Source organism: Pelodiscus sinensis, chromosome 7, assembly GCF_049634645.1.
Source record: "Pelodiscus sinensis isolate JC-2024 chromosome 7, ASM4963464v1, whole genome shotgun sequence".
Classification (NCBI taxonomy): domain Eukaryota; kingdom Metazoa; phylum Chordata; order Testudines; family Trionychidae; genus Pelodiscus; species Pelodiscus sinensis.
In genome coordinates, this window is record NC_134717.1 from 11,717,434 (window position 1) to 11,738,723 (window position 21,290).

General features: G+C 43.5%; 1 protein-coding gene across 1 annotated transcript in view; it reads right to left on the reverse strand.

The window, feature by feature from the left end:
- Positions 1-13,113, reverse strand: part of SNX4 (sorting nexin 4) — a 58,432-nt gene extending 45,319 nt beyond the window's left edge. The window contains exons 1-2 of the mRNA XM_006137659.4: positions 12,847-13,113; positions 8,212-8,330 (exon numbers count right to left, since the gene is read on the reverse strand). Of these exons, the coding sequence (XP_006137721.1) occupies positions 8,212-8,330; positions 12,847-12,960 (233 nt within the window). The 5' untranslated portion in view covers positions 12,961-13,113. The remainder of the gene's footprint in view (positions 1-8,211; positions 8,331-12,846) is intronic.
- Between the last annotated feature and the right edge of the window lie 8,177 nt (positions 13,114-21,290).

A 21,290-nucleotide genomic window follows, 5' to 3' on the forward strand; every position in this document is an offset into this window, starting at 1 on the left:
TAGGGACTGTAGGTTTGTTCTTAAGTTTAATCTGTATGTAAGTCGGAACTGGCGTCCAGATTCAGCCGCTGCTGAAACTGACCGCCAGTTCTGACTTATACAGATTCAACTTAAGAACCCCAAGTCAGCTGAAACTGATCAGCAGCTGATTCCAGGAAGCCCGGGGCAGAGCAACTGTGCCTCGGGCTTCCTGTAGTCAGCACTGGTCAGTTTCAGCAGCGGCTGACTTGGGGACGCCTGGGGCAGAGCAGCTGGGGTGCTGCTGGGTTGCTCCAGTAGCGCCACTCCTCGGTACTATTGGACCAACCCAGCAGCACCCCAGCTGCTCTGCCCCAGGCGTCCTGATTCAGCCGCTGCTGAAACTGACCAGCAGCGGCTGAATCAGGACGCCTGGGGCAGAGCAGCTGGGGTGCTGCCGGGTTGGTCCAGTAGTGCCCAGAGCGGCGCTGCGGGACCAACCGGCAGCGCCCCAGCTGCTCTGCCCCAGGGTCCACAACAAAAGCCTGGTCTGCTGGGGGGGGGAGGGGGCATACTAGCTGCACCCCTCCCCCCAGCAGACCAGGCACACGGGGAGCAAAGCCGCAGCAGCGGGGTGCCGCGCCTCTAAGGCTTTGCTCTGGCGCGGGACCCGCCGCAGCTGCAGCTTTGTTCCCGGTGCCTCTGGTCTGCTGGAGATGGTCCCCAGCAGACCAGGGGCACCGGGAGCAGCTTTTCTCGCCCTGGAGGTCGAGGTGGCGGACCGCTGCCTGTGAGCTCCGGGGCGAGAAAGCCCTGTTCGTAAGTGCGGATCCGACATAAGTCAGATCCGCGTAAGTCGGGGACTGCCTGTATACCTTCTCTTAAATAGGACAGTACTTTGACTTTCTTTAAAGCTTTTTTTTCCCAGGGTACTCATTCACTATACTAATATTGACTTAAGACTCAAGACATCAAACGGGATCAGTATAATTTTACCCATGTCATACCCTGTCTAGGCATTGACAAAAAAAAATGGCACAAATCACCATAATACCTGAATACTCTCATATTAAGGACCGCAGTCTGCTGACAAGAGAATATGATTACCGTAGTATGAATGACACACATCAGGTTAGTTCCCTTTCCTTTTAGTTTAAGAGGCAATGAAGAACGGGAGGAGGGAAGAGGAACAGAGTGGACAGAGGGAAATCAAACTTGGAAATGGGGAACTATAAGTGAGAGGGTTGGGAAAAGACTAAGGCAGGGAACCAACCACCACACAGAAAATAATGTCCCGATTTCAAGCTGAGAATAGCTACTTGTAATATCATGCACTAGGGTCCCTGAGTACACTTTCCCCACACTAATGCCCATACCCATGGCTGTGCCACTGATTTGGAGGTATAAGTTGCCCCCACACTGGAAATAATTGTGGGTGAGAACAAAGTTACATAGGTCTACTACCAGACTGGCAGTGGTATCCTCTGGGATACTGTTTCTAACTGCTTGTAAACCATCTTCATGTGGGATGTTGGTGTAGAGAGCTTCTACATCCATGATAGCAAGGATGGTGTTATCAGGGAGGTTATCGATGTTTTGTAGTTTTTTCGGGAAGTCAGTAGTATCTTGGAGATAGCTGGGAACGTAGGTTGCATAGGGTTTGAGAAGAGAGTCTACATAGCTGGATAATCCAGTAGTGAGCGTGCCGATACTTGAAATGACAGGACATCCAGAGTGTCCAGGTTTATGGATTTTGGGAAGCAGACAGAACAACCTTGGTCGGGGTTCAGAAGGTGTTTCTGTGTGGATTTGGTCCCGAGTAGACCTACCTCTATTCTTATACCTCCAGATCAGCGGCACAGCCATGGGTACCTGCATGGCCCCACAGTACGCTAACATCTTTATGGCTGACTTAGAACAACGTTTCCTCAGATCCCGTCCCCTTTACTTATGCTACATCGATGAAATCTTTATGATCTGGACCCATGGCCAAGAAACACTGGATGCATTCCACAGAGACTTTAACAATCTACACCCCACCATCAATCTGAGCCTGGACCATTCAACACAAGAGATCCATTTCCTGGACTCCACAGTACAAGTCACCAATGGTAAATTAGACACCACTCTACAGAAAACCCACTGACTCATACAGTTACCTACATGCCTACAGCTCCCATCCAGAACACACCATACGATCCATTGTATATAGCCAAGCCCTTAGATACAACCGCATCTGCTCTAATCCCTCTAACAGAGACCAGAAACTTCAGGATCTCTACCAAGCCTTTGTAAACCTCAATTACCCATCCGGGGAAATAAAAAAAACAAATTGAAAGAGCCAGACGAATACCCAAAAACCATCTACTTCAACACAGACCCAAGAAAACCAACAATAGAACACCATTTATCACCTATAGCCCCAAACTTAAACCCATCCAACACATTATCAATAAACTACAACCTATACTGGAACAGGATACTACATTCCGAAAGGCTCTGGGAGATAGACCCATAGTATTCTATAGACAACCACCTAACCTTAGGATGATTCTTACCAACAACCACGGGACATACCACACTAATACCAACCCTGGAACTTCCCCTTGCAACAAACCCCATTGCCAGCTTTGTCCACATATTTACTCTGCTGACACCATTACTGGACCTAACCACGTCAGTTACAAGATCAAGAACACATATTCCTGTTCATCCAGAAATATAATTTATGCCATCATGTGCCAACAGTTTCCGTCTACTACGTATATTGGACAAACTTCTCAGACACTTCGCCAAAGAATTAATGCCCACAAATCAGATATCAGACAGTTTCACAAAGAAAAAACAGTTTCTTGTCATTTCAATCAGACTGGGCATGGTCTCAATGACCTGACTACATGTATATTACTCCAAAGAGACTAACACCAGACTACAAAGGGAAACCTTAGAACTATCATTCATGCTTACATTTGACACTTTAGGAATTGGCCTTAACAAAGATCCTAACTACCTTACCCATTACAAAGACAGCGTCCCCAATTATCACCCTTAATATCATTACCTCATAGACACTAACCTCCCCCCCAACCCGCCCTCTGTTCTAAAATCTGATTTGTTAATTTTATGTGTGTTCACTTTTTCTGATTGTATCCCTTCAGTATATATGGTCATGCTAATTTTCTTCCACAATTTGATCTGAGGAAGTGGGTCTGGCCCATGAAAGCTCATCACCTACTAAACCATCTTGTTAGTCTTTAAAGTGCTACATAGTCCTGTCTTTTGTTTCAGCAAGACCAGACTAACACGGCTACATCTCTATTACTATTCTACAAGATTTATGTTTCTTAAGCCTATTATGCTTTAGAGCCATTATTAAAGTTAGCTGAATAACTCCTTAACTGACATTTTCAGCCATTTTAGTTCAAAATATTCTTTGCTACAGTGAATAGTTAAAAGAAAAAAATACCACCTCAACTTTTCCCCCAAAGTTTTTGATAGTCTAAGAAGATATGAATGATATTCATCCTGGAAAACACACATGACTGGAGAATTTGAGCATGATAAGACAGGGAAAGTAAGAGCAAATCTTTTTGCAGAGCTGTGATGAACAAAAACACACTCATTTTGACTGTAAACTTTCATCCACAGAACTGACTTTCAATAAGGTGTCCTTGAGAGCCTGGAATTTTGTGGGGATGGATTTGTGAGAAGCAGGCAAAATGGGAGAAAGCATTTTTTAATCTTATAAAATACATCATCACCTGGCTACATTATGAAGCCATAAAATGTCACTGATTACAAAAATCCTTTTCTCAAGGAACTCATTTAAAAAGGAAGTGGAAATTCACAGAGGTACTCATTACACTTAATACCTTCCTTACCATCTAATTTTGAGGCCACATTATGAACTCCATAATAAAATGCAAGTATTGTAGACCCAGCTTCAATTAAGATCATAATCACTTGTTGACATTCAATCAAAATTTTCAATTTGTTTTGGTTTTAAAAATACAATATAATGCTTGTACAATGTTCAGAAAGAAAAACCATATGTTTTCCCTCGAAGTACAGTTCTGACAATATACTTTATTCATTGGCTGAACCAACCTGCCTGGAAAAAATTAAATGACAAAAAATTAAAACCTTCAACTTTTACCTTCATAATTAATGTTATCATAAGCGATTAGGAGATTATGTTACCCTAAAAGCCACATTCCTTTACCTTAATTCAAAGTGCCAATGTGAAAAATTTAGCTCCTCTACTTAACTTCTTCCCATTTGTTATTTAAACTAATGATCTGAAATGACCCATTAAACAGTTCTTAACATAAGGGAAATTACTGCAAGAATCTTAAATGAGAAAGGAAACATATCAGCTGTATTTCCTTGTAAAACCAATAATCCTCTTTCATACAGTCCTTCCTTCCCTACCTCTCCAAAAACCGATCTTTATATTGGGCTCTCTTGACAAACAGACAAAGAACCATTAGCAAAGGTGTCTGACATTATGATGAGTAACTTGTTCAGTAGTGTGCCAAAATATACTGATACCAAGTAGTTTTGTTAGCAAAAAACACCTTTGCATCCCAAGAATCACCAACTGTCAGGAAAACAACCGCAACCACCACGATTAGAAGTGTTCATCTCCCTAAATCCCCGAATAACTTTTAGGACAAGCATCAAGTCACCATATGGACTGAATCTGAACCTGTGCCTCAGCAGTGGATGGATACTTGGGACAGTGGGGGGGAGAGGGGGGAGACACAGAGAAATAAATGTACCAAGTTTAGGTTAGTATTATCTTAGATTTAGCTGATATTCTTACTATATAACATGAACAATCATCCTGCCTAATGGAGAGATGCACACTGTGGGATTTTTGTTTTTAGTAAAGCCTGCATTCTACTATCTTTTTAGGTTACATCATACTTATCTGGAGACATGCCTTCACAATGAAACCTAAAAAACTTTATCAGTTTTGACGTACTATACTGCCCCCATGAAACAATACAGAATTGTGTAACTTTATATTTCATAGAGAAGGCAGAGACCCCTCCTCGTCCCCATAATACTCTGGTGTAGGGGAAAGAGCACTGAGCTATGAGCCACAGGTTATGGATTCACTTCTCCACCATCTGCTATCTGTATTTATATGTACTTTAAAACCCTTACAGTTAAGCAATGCCTCTGATATCTGACCTTAGGGGGAAGCAAGTATCACTTTCTCCCATTTTACAAATAATTAGCTAAGAGCTTGCAAGATCACTTCTACAGAACTAGAAACAAAATGTGAGTCACAGTCATGCTATCACACTAGCTTTCTTACTGAATGCCACACACATAGGTACTCAGCTATCCTGCCTAACTACAATACTACATTCTTCCTAGATGCAAAACTAGAATTCAGGAACACTGACTACTGGGTCTGCCTTGCCACCAGCCCCGCGCCCAGGGGTTCTACCCAGCCGGTGGCCCCACATGCAACATCACAGCCATCAGCCCCAGGCACAGGAGCTAGTGAGGGGCAGCTCAGATTTCAAGAGAGTCTTTGACAAGGTCCTTCACAAAGGCTCTTAAGCAAATTAAGCTGTTCTGGAATAAGAGGGAAGGTCCTCTCATGGACTGATAAATGATTAAAAGATAGGAAACAAAGGGTAGGAACAAATGGTGGGTTTCCAGAATGAAGAGTGATAACTAGTGTCCTCCAGGGGTCTGTGCTGTGACCAGTTCTATTCAATATATACATAAAAGGTGGTGAGGTGGCAAAATTTGCAGATGATACTTAACTGATAGTTAAGACAAAAGCAAGTAGTGAACAGCTTCAAAAGGATCTTGCAAAATTAGGCAACTGGGCAACAACATTTTAATGTTGATAAATGCAAAGTAATGCATATTGTAAAACATACACCCAATTTATACATAGAAAACGCTGGCGACTAAATTAGCATTACCACTTAAGAGAGATATCTTGGAGTCATTGTGGAGAATTCTCTGAAAACATCCACTCAATGCACAACAACAGTCAAAAAAGCAAACAATGTTAGGAATAATTTTTAAAGGACAGAGAATAAGGCAAAGAATACCTTATTCCCTTTGTATAAATCCATGATACACCCACATCCTGAATACTGCCTCATCTCAAAAAAGATATCTTAGCATTAGAAAAAGTTCAAAATAGGGGAAAAAATGATTAGGGGTTTGGAACAGCTGCCATATAAAGAGAGATTAAAAAGACTGGGACTTTTCAGTTTAGAGAAGAGGCGACTAAGGGTCTATATGATAGGTCTATAAAAATCACAACTGGTGAGGAGAAAGTAAATAAGGAAAAGTTATTTACTTGTTCCCATAACATAAGAACTAGGGGACACAACATGAAATTAATAGGTAGCATGTTTAAAACAAACAAAAGGAAGTACTTCTTCACACAACGCACAGCCAACCTGTGGAACTCCTTGCCAGAGGATGTTGTGAAGACCAGGATTTGAACAGGGTTCAAAAAAAGAAGTAGATAAATGCTTATTAGCCAGGATGGGTAGGCATGGTATCCCAAGCTTCTGTTTGTCAGAGGCTGGGAATTGGTGATGGGGTGGAATCATTTGATGATTACCTGTTCTGTTCCCTCTTACTTTTCTGAATAGCAGTAATCTCCACTGATAGGACCACTTAGGGCAGGGGTGGCCAACCCATTTAACAAAGAGCTGAAACAGTGGCAGAAAAAATGCACAGAGCCACACCAGAATTGTCCGGGGGGGGAGGGGAGAGGGGGGGGAGAGAGAGAAAAGAGACTGCCCCTTTAAGCAAGCTAGCTTAGGCTTTTTGGCCATATCAGGCCATTTTGAATCGTCGCCTCAGTGAGCACAAGGGGGGGAAGGGACGCAGAAGCAGCTTCACAAGCCTCACTTTTGGGGGAGAAGAGCTGCATGTGGCTCACGAGCTGTGGGTTGGCCACCCCAACTTAGGGAATAAAGGGCTTTCCAAAGCATGTAAAGGTACCTGTTTGACAGGTGGAAAGCTATCTTGTGAAAAAGTCTGATCTGTTTTTATTTCACAATTGTTCACTACTACTCGAACTTTTAAAATTGCTATGTCTTCATAATACAGAGACACGTTTGCCATGTCTGCATAACACATGCAATTACTAGCACTTGATCTAGAAAACCATTTAACCACTAAAGACTATTTTCAATTAAAACAAACAACAAAAGTACACCCTAATTGGTACTTGGTAAGAGGAGTAGGTTAATTAAATACTTACTTTAAAAGTAAGTCACTGAAGAAAACATTAATTTGGTTTAGTCAGTACCAGAGTAAAAAAAGAAATTCAGTAAACAGCTAAATGCTGTGAGCTTTGACTTAACTAGCACAATTCAAAATATTAAGTCCCCTTGTTTTCCTATATGCCAAATAAGTCAAATAATTATTTTCTGGTACAATATACATTCTGAGCAAGCACATTTCACTCAGGCTACATCTACACTGCAAGGTTTTTGCACAAAACCAGCTGTTTTTGCGCAAAAACCTGTGGAGCGTCCACACCTCAAATGCACTTTTGCGCAAGAAAATCAAGAGTAAAACAGCAGAACAGAGGGTTTTTTCTGCCATAGTAAACCTCCTTTTATGAGGCATTAACTCCCTTTTGCGCAAGAATTCTTGTGCAAAAAGGCAAGTGTGGACTCTCCAGAGGGGTTATTTGCACAAGAAACTCCTATGGGAAAAAAGCAGAGGTGCTCTGATAGCCGTTCTGTGAATGGCCATCAGAGCTTTCTTGCACAAGAGTGTCCATGCATTGTGGATGCTCTTTTGTGCAAAAGCACATCACTTTTGCGATGTGCTCTTAGGTGTGGACGTGCTCTTGCGGAAGAAGTTTCTGTGCAAAAACTCTTGCACAAGAAGCAAGTAGCGTATACCTAGCCTCAGAGAATCAAGCATGCATCAAGGAAGGATGTGCAATTAAACACTGTCAAAAAATCTTTCAGATGCACCTTTCAGAAATACCAGGATGAACACTTACCTACAATATGGATCCAGCTCATCCAGAGTTTCTCTACCCTTTGTCACCTGTCACATTTTCCCATGAGTTGTACTATTTCAATATAAATCAATATTGCTTAATTGAAAGCAGAAACTAACCCAATTTTCTCACTATAACTGCACTTGATCTTGAAACAGAAGTTTTAAAGAAATAATGCTATTCTATTTTTTTCTAAAAGATAGCTCTTCTACTAGCCTACTTTCATTTTAGTTATTACCCACCTTGTCTCAATGAGGTAAGCAGTGTAGGTTTCTTGAATGTTCATGGCATTTCTTCCAGTCCGTTTTTCGGCTTCTGAGACCGTGATCTCTATTTTCTTCGATAAACAATCCTCCATTGTCTTTAAAGAAAAGTGTCACACCAATCACATACAAAAATTTATGTATCAATTCCTTCCTCCGATCCCTCATCACTACAATTTAGGTAGTAAGGCTTCAAACTTGCAGAGACTTTACTCTCATGCTTAACATGCTGTAAGCAGTACTGTACTACTGATAATGAATAAAGTTAAGCATATGTGTAAATCTTCAAAAAAACATTTTCATGACTTTCTTCCTTGCCTTACATGTAGAATTTCCACTCTTACTCTTCAGTAAAGAGACAAATAGTAATTTTATTTGCTTTACCCAGTATAACTCCAAGAATGATTTTATTACTTATGTCAGAACAGCACTTAAAAGCCTGTGCCTGGACCTCACTCTGCCAGCACTGTACAAATAGAGCAAAAAGATAGTTCCTGTCCCAAAGAGATTATAATGTGAAGAAAAGAGATAGACAGATAAAGACAGATGGGGAAAGCCCAAGAAAATAAGTGAGAATATCAGTCAGTGTGACTAACAGCTCTCTCAGTACATCATCTGATCACAGGCAAGCGGTAGGCTTTATGGTCAAGAAGAGTTTTAAGGCAGGAATTGAATAATATCAATAAATATAGATCTGCACATGCTTATAGGGAACTCCTCCCAAGCATGAGGGGCAGCATGGTCAAAAGCATAAAAGTGCTTGTTTGAAAATTTAACAAGTGGATGGTAAAAGTTGGCATCAATGGCAGAGCAGAGGCAGGAGGCAACATCTCAATAGCATATGGTAGGCTGTAAAGGGGCCTTGAAAATGAAAACTAATTTATGTTTAATGTGATGTAGAAAGAGAAGCTAGTGAGCTATGAAAATGACTTTTACAACAGTACTGTGACTGGATCTGTGTGGGGAAAAATTACAGCAACTAACCTCTCCTACTCTCTACTCTAGAATGTAATCCTGCAATCTCTAATTTTTCAAGAGAAAGGTTCATGCCATAAGCAACCTTAGAAATAATACAAAATCTCAGCTCTCCAGTAGAAAGAAAGGTATACAGTACACATATAAAGATCTACCTTCACATTCTGGAAGCTGCAACAGCTGTCAACAGAAAACAGACTTACCATCACACAAATGCAAAGACATTTTTCTTTAGCAGAGGGCTCTATTAAAAGATGGTTTATCACTGAACTTTTGGAGGGAGGAAAAAAGTTTAATTTCTACAACAAACAAGCAGAGAAAGACAATGCAGCAATACAAACCATTGTGGCTGGCTTAAATTTGCACTGCCATTGGAGCTAAAACTGGTGCAAGACTTTCAGGTAATTACCAGTATAGGAAAGCAGAACATGGCATCTGTTGGGTAGTGCAAAATTCTACATAGTTTAAGACAAACTAAAACAAAACATAAAAGCCCTGTTCTACTGACACTGCATTTTCCCTATGTAAACTCACCAGGAAATTAGTCAGATTGAATTTGTGTAGGTAATTTTTAAACAAGAACTAAGATGTGCTACCATCAGTACCCAGCCCAAATTCAACATGACTGAATTTGGAGAGAATTTTTATGGAGGGACCTTGGTGTTGTCCTCTCAGTCAAGTCTTAAATGACAGACTCACATCAGTGACTTTTTTTAAGTTGCTAAAAAGATATATTGTGAATGATACATGTAAGATTTACCTGTATTACAGCAGAATGTAAATTATGGCATAAGACCAATAAAATATTCAAGGAAACAGTATATTTGAGGAAATGTAGAAAAAAATCCAGCAAAGAATGCTGTTAGCAATCTTATATTATACATGCACATTGAAGCACAAATTTTCCAGAATTGCTCTGGAAATTCTGGCTCATCATCCATATGAGGAGCAAGTTATAAGGCTGAAATAGAGGCCACAAGCCATCTGTGCCTGTTCACAGATTATAAAGCCAGAAGGAACCAGGCAGTGATCATCCAGTCTAGTTAGGCCATCAGACTTTCTTGACTTAATTCCTGTTTGAACTAGACCATAGCTGTTAGAAAAACATCCAACCTTGATTTTAAAAATGAACAGTGACGGAAAACCCCTGCTACAACCCCTGTCAAATTAAAAATGTACACCTTATTTCTAGTCTGAATTTGTCTTGCTTCAACTTCCAGCCATTGGATCTTGTTATTCTCTTGTCTGTTAGAGTGAAGAATCCATTTTCAAATGTTTACTGCCTATGCAGTGAATACTGGGGCCAGTGAATGTGTATATACATGGACCATCTCCAGTGTGTCCTTTTGGGTCTGTCTAAATTGACGTGAAGACAATTTCAACAACATGTAAGGGACTGCACAAGTAGGGTGCTGTAAACACTCCATACTTAGCCAGCAACCTACAGCACCCTACATGTGCAGCTCCCACACAAGATTTAAGAACACAGGGTCTTGTGCTAGCCCTCCACAATCCCAGGTGAATTTTACTGATTACTATTAGTAATCTTCTTACTCCACACCTTCCCATCACACCCATCTGCACACACAATTCTGTTAGTCTGCTCACTTAGAATTATAAGAGCTATATTATTTATTCAAAAGCTTCAGAGGGGAACCGAGTTAGTCTGTAACAGGAAAAACTTAAAAAACAACAAATAGTCTAGCAGCACCTTGAAGACCAACAAAACAGGTAGATGGTGATATGAGCTTTCATGGGCAAAACCCACTTCTTCAGATGCCCGGAGTATAAAAAGTCCAGATCCAAGAATAAATAAGGGAAGGAGAGTGGGGAGAAGGAAAAGGAGACAGTGAGTAGGTAGTTCAAATAGTTATAAGAGGCTAAGAACCTCCATTGTTTGTTCGGTTGGTTAAGTCATTAAAAGGTGCAAGATAGTGTATGAGCCATCCTATATCCTGGTTCAGATCATTTGCATAAGAATTAAACTTGTGAATGAAGTTAATATTAAGTTTATTAATGTTAAGTTTATATTATTTGTGGAAGCGATACTTACATAATCTACTTTTAAAGTATTAGCCACCCTCAAGAGTTTGATATTTAAGAGCAACTAAAGAATGAACAAACAGGATTTTCAACAATTTATAATCAGATGATAATTCCACAATGCATCTATATGAGGTAACTTTAAATTCCTATCCATATCCCTGAGTAGCTGCTACCCTGAGACTTTGCTGTCTATAATGAAGCAGTTATTTTAACACGCAAGCAAAGTTCACAAGTCTCCTCAAAGGACTTTTTCATTCCACCTTTTGAATGAAATTTGTTAATAGTTTCCATAAAAGCAAGGTTACTTAGAAAGAGCCAAGATTTTTAAGATCCTCATCTCACAAGGCAATAAAGGTCTATATATAAATAGAAGTAAATGTTTTTTGTGACTGCTGTATAGACCTATGTCTACTATAATGGGTTTATGCCATGCCCTGTATGTTCAGCCAGTTTTCAAAGAGTTTCTCTAATGTAGACAGGGCCAGCTGTGGAAAGTTTGTAGTATAAACACCAACTCACCTCCTGATTGAATACTGATAAGTTACCAACAGAATACATTATGTAAGCCATGAAAGTGGACTAAGGATGTCATTAAACCACCATTTTGAATCTGTTTCCCAACAGTTATCCCAATAAAACAGTCATGCCATTTATTAGGAGCCAACAAGATGCATGCCAATATATTTTAAAGTGGTTTAAAATCTTTTTAAAAGAACATCAGTGATAAGCTCCAATGCCTTTGCACAAATGTGTTGTATATAAACAAACAAAAAAATTATGAATATACACACATTTGGTTATCAAAATTCAGTGTTAGTGGAAGAAATGGGTGAGCAGAGGAGTTGAGAAAGAGTCCAATATTATTTCAAATGACTTCTGTTTATTACAATGCTTTTCTACCACACCTTCCAAGGGTCTAAAAATGCTTCATATGTACTAGTGAATTTAGCCTCAAAATGCCCCGAGAAGTAGGTGTCATCCCCATTTACCAGACGGGAAAACAAAGCATGAAACGTTATAGATAGGAAGTCAAGGCACACAGATTGAGCTTCTATCTAGAGTAAGATCACCCCATGAAAAAGGCGGCTACTCTGGGCAGTATCTACGGCAAGCACAGATCAGCTGGGTACACCACGGGGAAGGACAGGACCTAGGGAGAAGCGGTGCTTTAGCAGAGGCGGAGGTGTATGTGGGGCGTTCGCGGGAAGCCATGCAAAGGTGCTGGCGTTAGGTTAAAGGCTCAGCAAAGGCTGGGGCACAAGTCACCTAGGAAGGAAGGCGGCAGAGGAGGCTGCCTGCCACAGAGGGGAAGTAACCGGCCGGGGTTCAGAGGGGCCGGGCAGGGGCAGCGGAATTCACCCGGGACAGGTGACTAGGGGAGGCACTTTCCACCTGTCGCTTCGCCACACGCAGCTGCCGCCGCAGCGCATCTCAAACTCGGGCCCCGCCGGCCGGGCCTAGCGCCTCTCTCCCTGCCCAGCCCCGCTCGCCGCCCGGCCGCCACCGGCAGGAAAGCGCGGCGCTCGGCAGAGGCGCCTAGGCCGGGGCGCAGCACGGCCGCCGCCAGCCGCGCCGCCCGCTCGGCCCCCTCACCGTGTCCGTCGCTCCGCTACCGGGCTCCTCCAACACTGGCCCGCTGCCCGCCTCCGCCTCGCCCGCCGGGCCGCTGCCGCTAGCGCCGCGCTGCTCGCCCTCCGGCCTCTCCATTGGGAAGGGGGCTCGGCTCCCCCTCCGCGCAGGCGCTCAGCCGCGGCGGCTGAGGCCGGGCAAACTCATCGCAGGCTCGGGGAGAGCCCTCGGGCCGCGGCTCCCCCTGTCTGCAACCCCCGGCAGCGGAGCCTCCGCCGGTCGCCCGGGGCAACGGCGGGCGGGGGGGGGGCCCAGTCACCCCGCTGCTAAACCCGGGAGGGCCCCGCGACAGCAGCGCCGAGCCCGACACAGCTGCCCATTCGTATTCGCCGCTGCAAGGCTGTGGGCCGAGCGCAGGACGAGGGGCATCCCTGCTCTGACGCCATCCAGCTGGCCCGGAGGAGCTGAGGCTTGATCCTGACAGGACTAGGCATTGTGTGTGGGACCCGTCGTCGTTTCTGCATTGCCGGTCGCTTAATTCTTTCCTTGCCGTCGTGGCTGGTAAATAACAAGCTCGCTGCTCCTGTTGCGCGCTGTGATAGTGGCGACATAGTCAGGGGAGTGTCACTGACTCCCTCTTCTGAAGGGGAACCACAAGCTTCTTTCTGAGCCTTGTGTTAATGAATAGTCACAGTTTAGCGACTCTTGTATCTTCCCTCCAGGCTCGATTGCCCGCTTGCCCATTCTTCCCATAAGAACAGCCACACTGGTTCAGACTAAAGGTCCCTTTAGCCCAGGATCCTGTCTTCCAACAGTGGCCAATGACAGGTGCTCCCAGAGGGACTGAACAGAACAAGTAATCATCAAGCCATCTCTCCCCTCACTCATTCCCAGCCTCTGACAAACACAGGATAGGGGGCACCATTCCTGCCCATCCTGGCTAATAGCCATTGATGCACCTCTCCTCCATGAATTTATAGCTTTGTTTTGAACCCTGTTAAAGTCCTGGCCTTCACAACATCCCCTGGCAAGAAATTCCACAGGTTGACTGTGCTTTGGGTGAAGAAATGCTTCCCTTTATTTGTTTTAAACCTGCTACCTATTAATTTCATTTGGTGACCCCCTAATTCTTATGTTAATAACTTTTCCTTGTTTACTTGTTCTCATAACATACTATTTCCCATAGGCATCTTCATGCTTTCGTCCATTTTACCCCATATACATGGCATACCCTTGATGAACTAATCCTTAAACTCTGTTCTTCAGATCCCTGCTCAAACCCCACTTCTCTCATGACAGCTACAGAAAGACAGCTACAAATTATCTAATTTATTTGTTCTTTAAACTGGTGTTATTGTTCTTTTTAATTTGTCCTCCTTCCCCATTCCTTCTGATTGTTGCACCCAATTGTTTCATCTTGTCTTAATTAGATTATAAACACTAACTCTTCCAACATAAATGTATAATATCTGGTGCCATGAGGCCCTAATGTCAGGGCCTGTGGGCACTATTATAATAGAAATAATAATTAAGCTGAATATATTTCATTGTATCTTGATAAGTAAAACCGTGTTTCATTGTTTTTTCAGTGGGCACAACTTCAGCATTAACCACAGCTGAACTTGCATACATTTTTCATCAGTAATTTATCTTTTTCTCCCAACTGCATTTCAAATAAACCCCAAAATCTTCTTCAAAGATCTGTGAAAGAATATCCTGCATCTGGTTTCTATTCTGTTGTCTTCAATGTTTGTACAAATTTCCCTTTAGCTGATTTGAACTGTTATCTCACCCTACTTTCTAGCAGGACAGAGTTTTCCAAGCTTTTCCACTGAAGGGTTTCTTGGAATGAAACCCTTTTACAAATATGTGAACTGTTGATATGTCCTTTGAATATGATTGATTTAAGATTTGTTTTATAAACCCAAAGTTCAGTTTAGATGTAAATGCATGATTGCACACTGTAGCATAAAATCTGTTTCCCATTATGGTGTGGTCTTCAGTATGTTTACTCAAGATATACATTAAGATACATATCTTGTATCCATTACATTTGCATTTAAAGGATGTGCATACTCAAATTTTTCTGATTCATATCAGCAATATAATTGACATTCTTTGGTGAAACCTATATACTATATCAAACTGTTTTATTATGAATAGAACACTATTAGTAAAAAAAAAAAAAGTAATAATACACCTTTCATCCAGTTATGTCAAAAGCTCTTTAATAATGAATTCTCTCAATATCCTTGAGCGGCAGGTAAACATTATTATATCTGTTTTACGGATGGGCAAACTGTATAGAAAGAGGTCGAGTGACTTACAGAGGATCATATCAACAGAGATGGGAATAAAAATCCAAAGTAATGAGTCTTACTTAGGAGCCTTTACAGTAAACAACATTGCTTCTCTGTGAATTAAGTGAAAAGCAGGGGGAAAAAACACACGGGGCAAGATTTTGCCAACATTCAAGTGGAATAGTACTTTTTAATTATAAAAGAAAAATATTGCTTGCAGCTTGTACTTGGATATACTGAGAGTTTTGCAACCTAATTTTGATGCTGAATTATATGAACTACACTTGAGGGCCTAGTTTTCTCTCAGTGTCTGAGGGATGTATATACATTTATCTCACTAAGACAGTTACATAGGCATTATTCTTCTACCTTCTTTAGTCAAAAGTGCCACTAACGGCAATGGAAGATTTGCCTGATTAAGGACTGTAGTGCAGGGTTTGGATTTGTAAATAGGGGATTGCCACCACAGGTTGGATCTCCCTGGTCCAGCACCCTCTGGACCTGATTGGTCTCGAACAAGAGAATTTGCTAGACCAAGGGAGGACCCCTGCCATTGGCTTCACCACCAGCTCCGCTTCCGGCCCCGGCCAGTCACCTTGCCACCAGGCTGCCTGCCACTGGCCCCAGCTCGGCTGTCTGTCTGTCTGCCTGCCTGCCATGGTCTCAGCTGCCTTGCTAGGCTGACCTGGCCCTGGTATCCCTGCTGGGCTGCCATGGACCTGGCCTCGGTTTTCCTGCCAGGCTGCTGTGGCACCAGCTTCCCCTGCTGGGTTGGCCTGCTGGGCTGCTATGGTCCAGGCTCTTCTAATGGGTTGCCACGGCCGTGGCTCCACTGCCAGGCTACTGCCAGTCCCACTGGGCTCCCAGCCCAGCTGGACTCTCAGCTGCTGGCCCTTCTGATGCCTGACTCCCAGCCACCAGGGCTCTCTGGCCTGGGAACATCGGTGGTCCTGCTAGACCACTGATGTTGCCAGACCAGAGTGTCCCAGCTTAAGGAGGTGCAACCCGTATTACGTAATTGTTTCCCGGGTGTCTCAGTTGGAGGGCAAATGACATTTTGGACCCTGTTAGTTCTTCTTGAGATCACCCGCTAGGTGATAGGCCTGGCTTCCTGCATCTGTTTCTGGGCAGAACCCCACAGTTCAACCACACTGGGACAGAGTCTCTGGGCATTGGCCTTTTCTTTCTCAATCATGTTAACATGACAGGTCCAACTCTTGGCACCGCTGAGCCCTTTCACTTTAGGGATCTGTGTGACCAGTGAGGTAGTTAATGTAACTGAGAAAACAGCTTTTTTCAAAACAAAGTTCACCCGAGAGTACAAAGCACACATAGCACATGGTAAAAACAATCAAGGTTAACATGTACCTAAGGCTTAATCTTTCCTTGCAAGCTTTTGTGCATTTCACTCAGCCCAGTGCCTCCATCTCTGGGTTATAAGAAGCAGCCTGCTTGTTGCATTATTTTATTATTGTTTATTATTTGTATTATCATAGTGCCTACGGGCCTCATTCCCATTGTGCTGGATTCTGAACCAACAGAATAAAAAGACAATCACTGCTCCAAAGACCTTACAATTTAAGTATAAAACAAGAGAGAAACTATAGAGGAGTACTGTACAAGGAAGCAATGAAACAATATTTGTCAGCACGACCACTACTGCTCTCAGCACACCAGCAAGCAGTCCTACCGTTATCACATTTTTTGTAAGCCTCAGAGCAAAGTAGAAAATATTAGTTTTTGGAGGAGGTCAATGAGTTAGTTTTTGAGATGCTTATAGGGAATCCCAAGAATTAGAGGCAGCATGAACAAAAGCACCAAGGTGCATGTCTGAAAGTTTAGGTGAGTGATGGAGACTGACCTCATCATCCAGTCAGAGGCTGAAGTTGGCTTTTTGATACAGAATGAGAGGTGATAGACACTATTCTATTGCTCAGAAATGTAAAAAAGGGAAAAATCACAGCCATGCTTTCTGCATAGCCCAATAATATTTGTGCAACCAGTAACCCAAGAAGGAAACAATTAACTGGCAAATCTTATTTCCAAAGATATGACATATGTGTTTGTACAACACTTAGTTCCATGGAATCCTGCTCCACCGATGAAGCTGTGAGGCACTAACATGATACAAACAAATAATAATATCAATAATGTTTAATGATGATACAATATCTTGGCTCACTGAAATTGGTCTTGGCTCCCCATCCCTAACGAATAGCTCCAGCAAACACAAAGCCCGCCCTTGCTAATAAAATTAGTTTTTTAATGCAATGTGGTAGTGGCTTGTTCCTGTGGTGCTTAAGGGCCTATGTTTGAACCCCACTGAAGGCTGTGGTGTCTATATGCATGTGGGCATGGTTTGTTACAATGAGTAACAAGGCAGAAATAAGTGTTCTTTAAGAGACAACAGAGGGAGGAAAGAATCACAGTTAGGGAACTGCCAATAATAAAAATCCTTGCTAGGCTGCTTTAGCATGGAAAAAAGGAAAGGAGAAAGCCTAATAGGACCAAAAAGAGAAATCCTTCACCACAGATCAGCCCAAGAGCCTCACGGGTGTGTTTGTATATAAACTGACTCACTATGTGAAGGAGCCATAAAGATAGCAGTAAAAGCAAAAATCAAGCTAAGCACCCAAACAAGGAAGCAAAAACTCATAAAAAGAAAATAACTAGAGAGGGTCTGGAAGCCTTACAGAGAAAAGAAGGGTCCAAGTCACTTTGAACTCACTTTGTCCTACTCACTTTGAACTCAATGGGAGTTCTGCCACTGTTTTCAAAACTCGGCCCATAAATACCAACAAAAGAGGCAAAACCAACTCATGGTTCTGAAACCAGAAGTGATTACCCATGGCACAAAAAAGGCGTTGCTGAAAACTGTCCAAAAAGCAGCCAGAGGAAGAAGCAAGAAAAACCCAAAAGCCTTATGGGAAACAATAGAAAAATAGAACAGAATTTTAAAAAATGATTAGGAACAGCCTAATGGGGCAAATTGTGTCCTGATTTAGGCTTTGTGAATCTTCAGTAAACTGATTAAAGTTGTAGAAGGGCTATGGCAGGGAAAATCTATAGAGGAAAATAAGAAGCACAGCAACAAAGAAGAAAGTCATACGGCACATCTCCAAGAGTTGTCAATCATCATTTAGGTGTACATGAGAAGCAATGCAATCTGTTTAGTGACATGAACAAGCGCTGTGTTAGGTGAGAACAACAAGGAGTCCTGTGGCACTTTATAGACTAACAGATTTATTTGGGCATAAGCTTCCGTGGGTAAAAGCTAGGACTCCTCTTTGTTTTGTCAGATACAGACTAACACGGCTACCCCAGTGTTGGGTGGAGTGGGTGACTAGTGTGTGTGGGGCCAAGGGGTGTGGTGAAGCTAAAAACAGCATAATGTGCCCCCATCCAAAGAATCGGTTCCTTGATAAGGAATCACTGGAATAAGCTGTACATAAGTCTTCACATAGTTAATCTGACCACTTTACTGTCTCCATGGCAGATGCTGAATAGGTTGCACCAAGAGAATGAAAAATGACAAAGCCCAACTAAGGTTGGGGTTTCCTCACAGATGATGTCAGGGAACCCATATAAATAGCAAGCCCTCTCTCCCATTTGCATGATTTCTGTAACAAAGTCCTGAGCACTGCAACATGAGTTAGTGCACAGGCAGGGAATAAATGAGAGGAATGTATTCTGGCGGATGCCAAATCCCACTGGAGACAGTGGAAGTCGAGGACATTCAGCATAGGATTAGAACAAGTATCCTAAACACAAGCTGGATTAGGTGGTTGGACCTAATCCTGCATCACGAGGGTGACCATCCATCCCATTTTTAATGGGACGGTCCCTTATTTAAGCCCCCTTCCAGGAATCCTGCCTTTTTTAAAAAATGGGCAAATTGTCCTGTCTTTCTCCTGCTGGTCTGGTCAGGTTGCAGTCAGCACAGCCACAGCCCATGCCAGGGGGCTGAAATCCTGATTGTCAGCATCTCCCACCACACTTGCAGAGCTGAAGCTCTGCTCACCAGCGGCCTCTCCTCCTGCAGGACTAAAGTCCTGATAGCTGGCGCACACACCCTCCCCCACCCGCTTGGGGCTGAAGTCCCAATCAACAGCTTGGGGCTGAAGCTTTGATCACTGGTGATTCCTGCCCACCCCCGCAGGTCTGAAGCCTCAATTGCCAGTGGCTCCCATACCCCCCTTGGGGTTGAAGTCCCGATTGCAGCCCCCCCACAAAGCTGAATTCCCTGCAACACCCCCCTAGACTGAAGTCCTGATTTGCGGTGCCCCCTGAATTCCAGCATACATACATCCACAGACGGACAGATCCATGATCCCTCCCACCCTCAAGCCAGGCGTGGCAAGGCTCACGCTGGGAGCGGCAGGGCTCAATCCTGCATGCCCAGTGCTTCCTGTGGGGGAAAAGCCTCCGGAGCCCCTGAGCAGAATCAGGGCCACGTTAACTTTCTGTGGGCTCCCAGGGGGGCAAAGGAGTGTGGCACAGAGAGGTCAGTCCCCATGGCAAGGGGCCAGCTAGACGCAAAGGGGCATGGCAGGACCTGCTCCACTTGGCCCAGGCCAATGCGAGGGCATTATTCACAAACTGGCACTTGTCAGACACACAGTGAGCTGCTCAGACCTGTGCTGCCAGCATGTCCTTTTCCTTCAAGGTCAGGGCCATGCCATGCCACACAGCCCCCCAACTCAACATGCCCCTTGATTCCCTATGGCCAGAGCTGCCCACAACCCCACCAGAAGCACAGCATGCTACACACCACCCCTGCCCATAGCCCCACCACAACTGCCCAGAACCCCCATTCCATAGTACCCCAGCGCACACCTCTTTCCCACCACCCTCCCCAGACTCCCCTAGAGACCCACTCCCCCACAGCCTGCAAATGTACCAATAAACTATTGGGATTCCTGGTTTTTAATTAACTGCCAGATCATGTGGCACTTAGAGGCAGTGTCCTAAAACGAACCTGAGGTGGATAGAGGGAGAGAGAGTGTTTTAGTATCTCACCACTTGAAACATTGCTTCATAAAGAACCATGCACCTGGTGAAATCAGGTAGCCATTTTGCTTAGACCTGCCGTCTGAAAGCTTACATAGGGCTTTGTCTACACTTCTAAGCTTAAAGTGCAACCACAGCAGAGCTTTAACACAGCAGTTGTCACACCACCAGCACTGGAAGAGAGCGCTCCCAGCGCTGTAGGAAAATCACCTTCACAAGTGGAGTAGCAAACAGTGCTGGGAGCACAGCTTCCAGCATGGTGGGCCCGTTTACACTGGTGCTTTACAGCCCTGTAGCTAGCTGCACTTTGGGGGTGTTTTTTCACACCCTGAGCAAGACAGTTACAACGTAATAAAGTAGCAGTGTAGACAAGTCCTAAGAAACTGATCTCCATAATGAATAAACTTATGGGCTGTGTCTAGACTGGCAAGTTTTTCCGCAAAATCATCTGCTTTTGTGGAAAAACTTGCCAGCCATCTACACTGGCTGCTTGAATTTCCACAAGAACACTGACGATCTCATGTAAGATCGTCAGTGTTCTTGCGGAAATACTGTGCTGCTCCCGTTCGGCAAAAGCCCTCTTGCGCAAATTATTATTTGCGCAAGAAGGCCAGTGTAGACAGCACAGTATTGTTTTGCGCAAAAAAGCCCCGATGGCTAAAATGGCGATTGGGGCTTTTTTGCGGAAAAGCGCGTCTAGATTGGCAAGGACGCTTTTCCGCAAAAAGTGATTTTGCGGAAAAGCGTCCGTGCCAATCTAGATGCTCTTTTCCAAAAGTGCTTTTAACAGAAAACTTTTCCGTTAAAAGCATTTCCGGAAAATCATGCCAGTGTAGATGTAGCCAACGAGTATATTTGTAGGGCCAAGTCTTGTTATTCCATCCTCACACAGAAATCCTATTGATGTCAAAGGATGAAAAAAAGAACAAACTACCCTTGGCAGACGTCGGTCACATTACTTGATACACTCTTGGAAGGTGCTCAGATGCTGCAGAGATCGCAGCAGCATAAGAAACTGAAGAAAAAAAGAAGAGAGATTCTCAAATTTCATTGTACTGCAACCTCCTTCTGAAAACAAAAGTTACTACACAACCCCTAGGAGGGAGGACCAAATCCAGAGCCCACCCAATCCCTGCCACCACAGGCAGGAGCACCAAT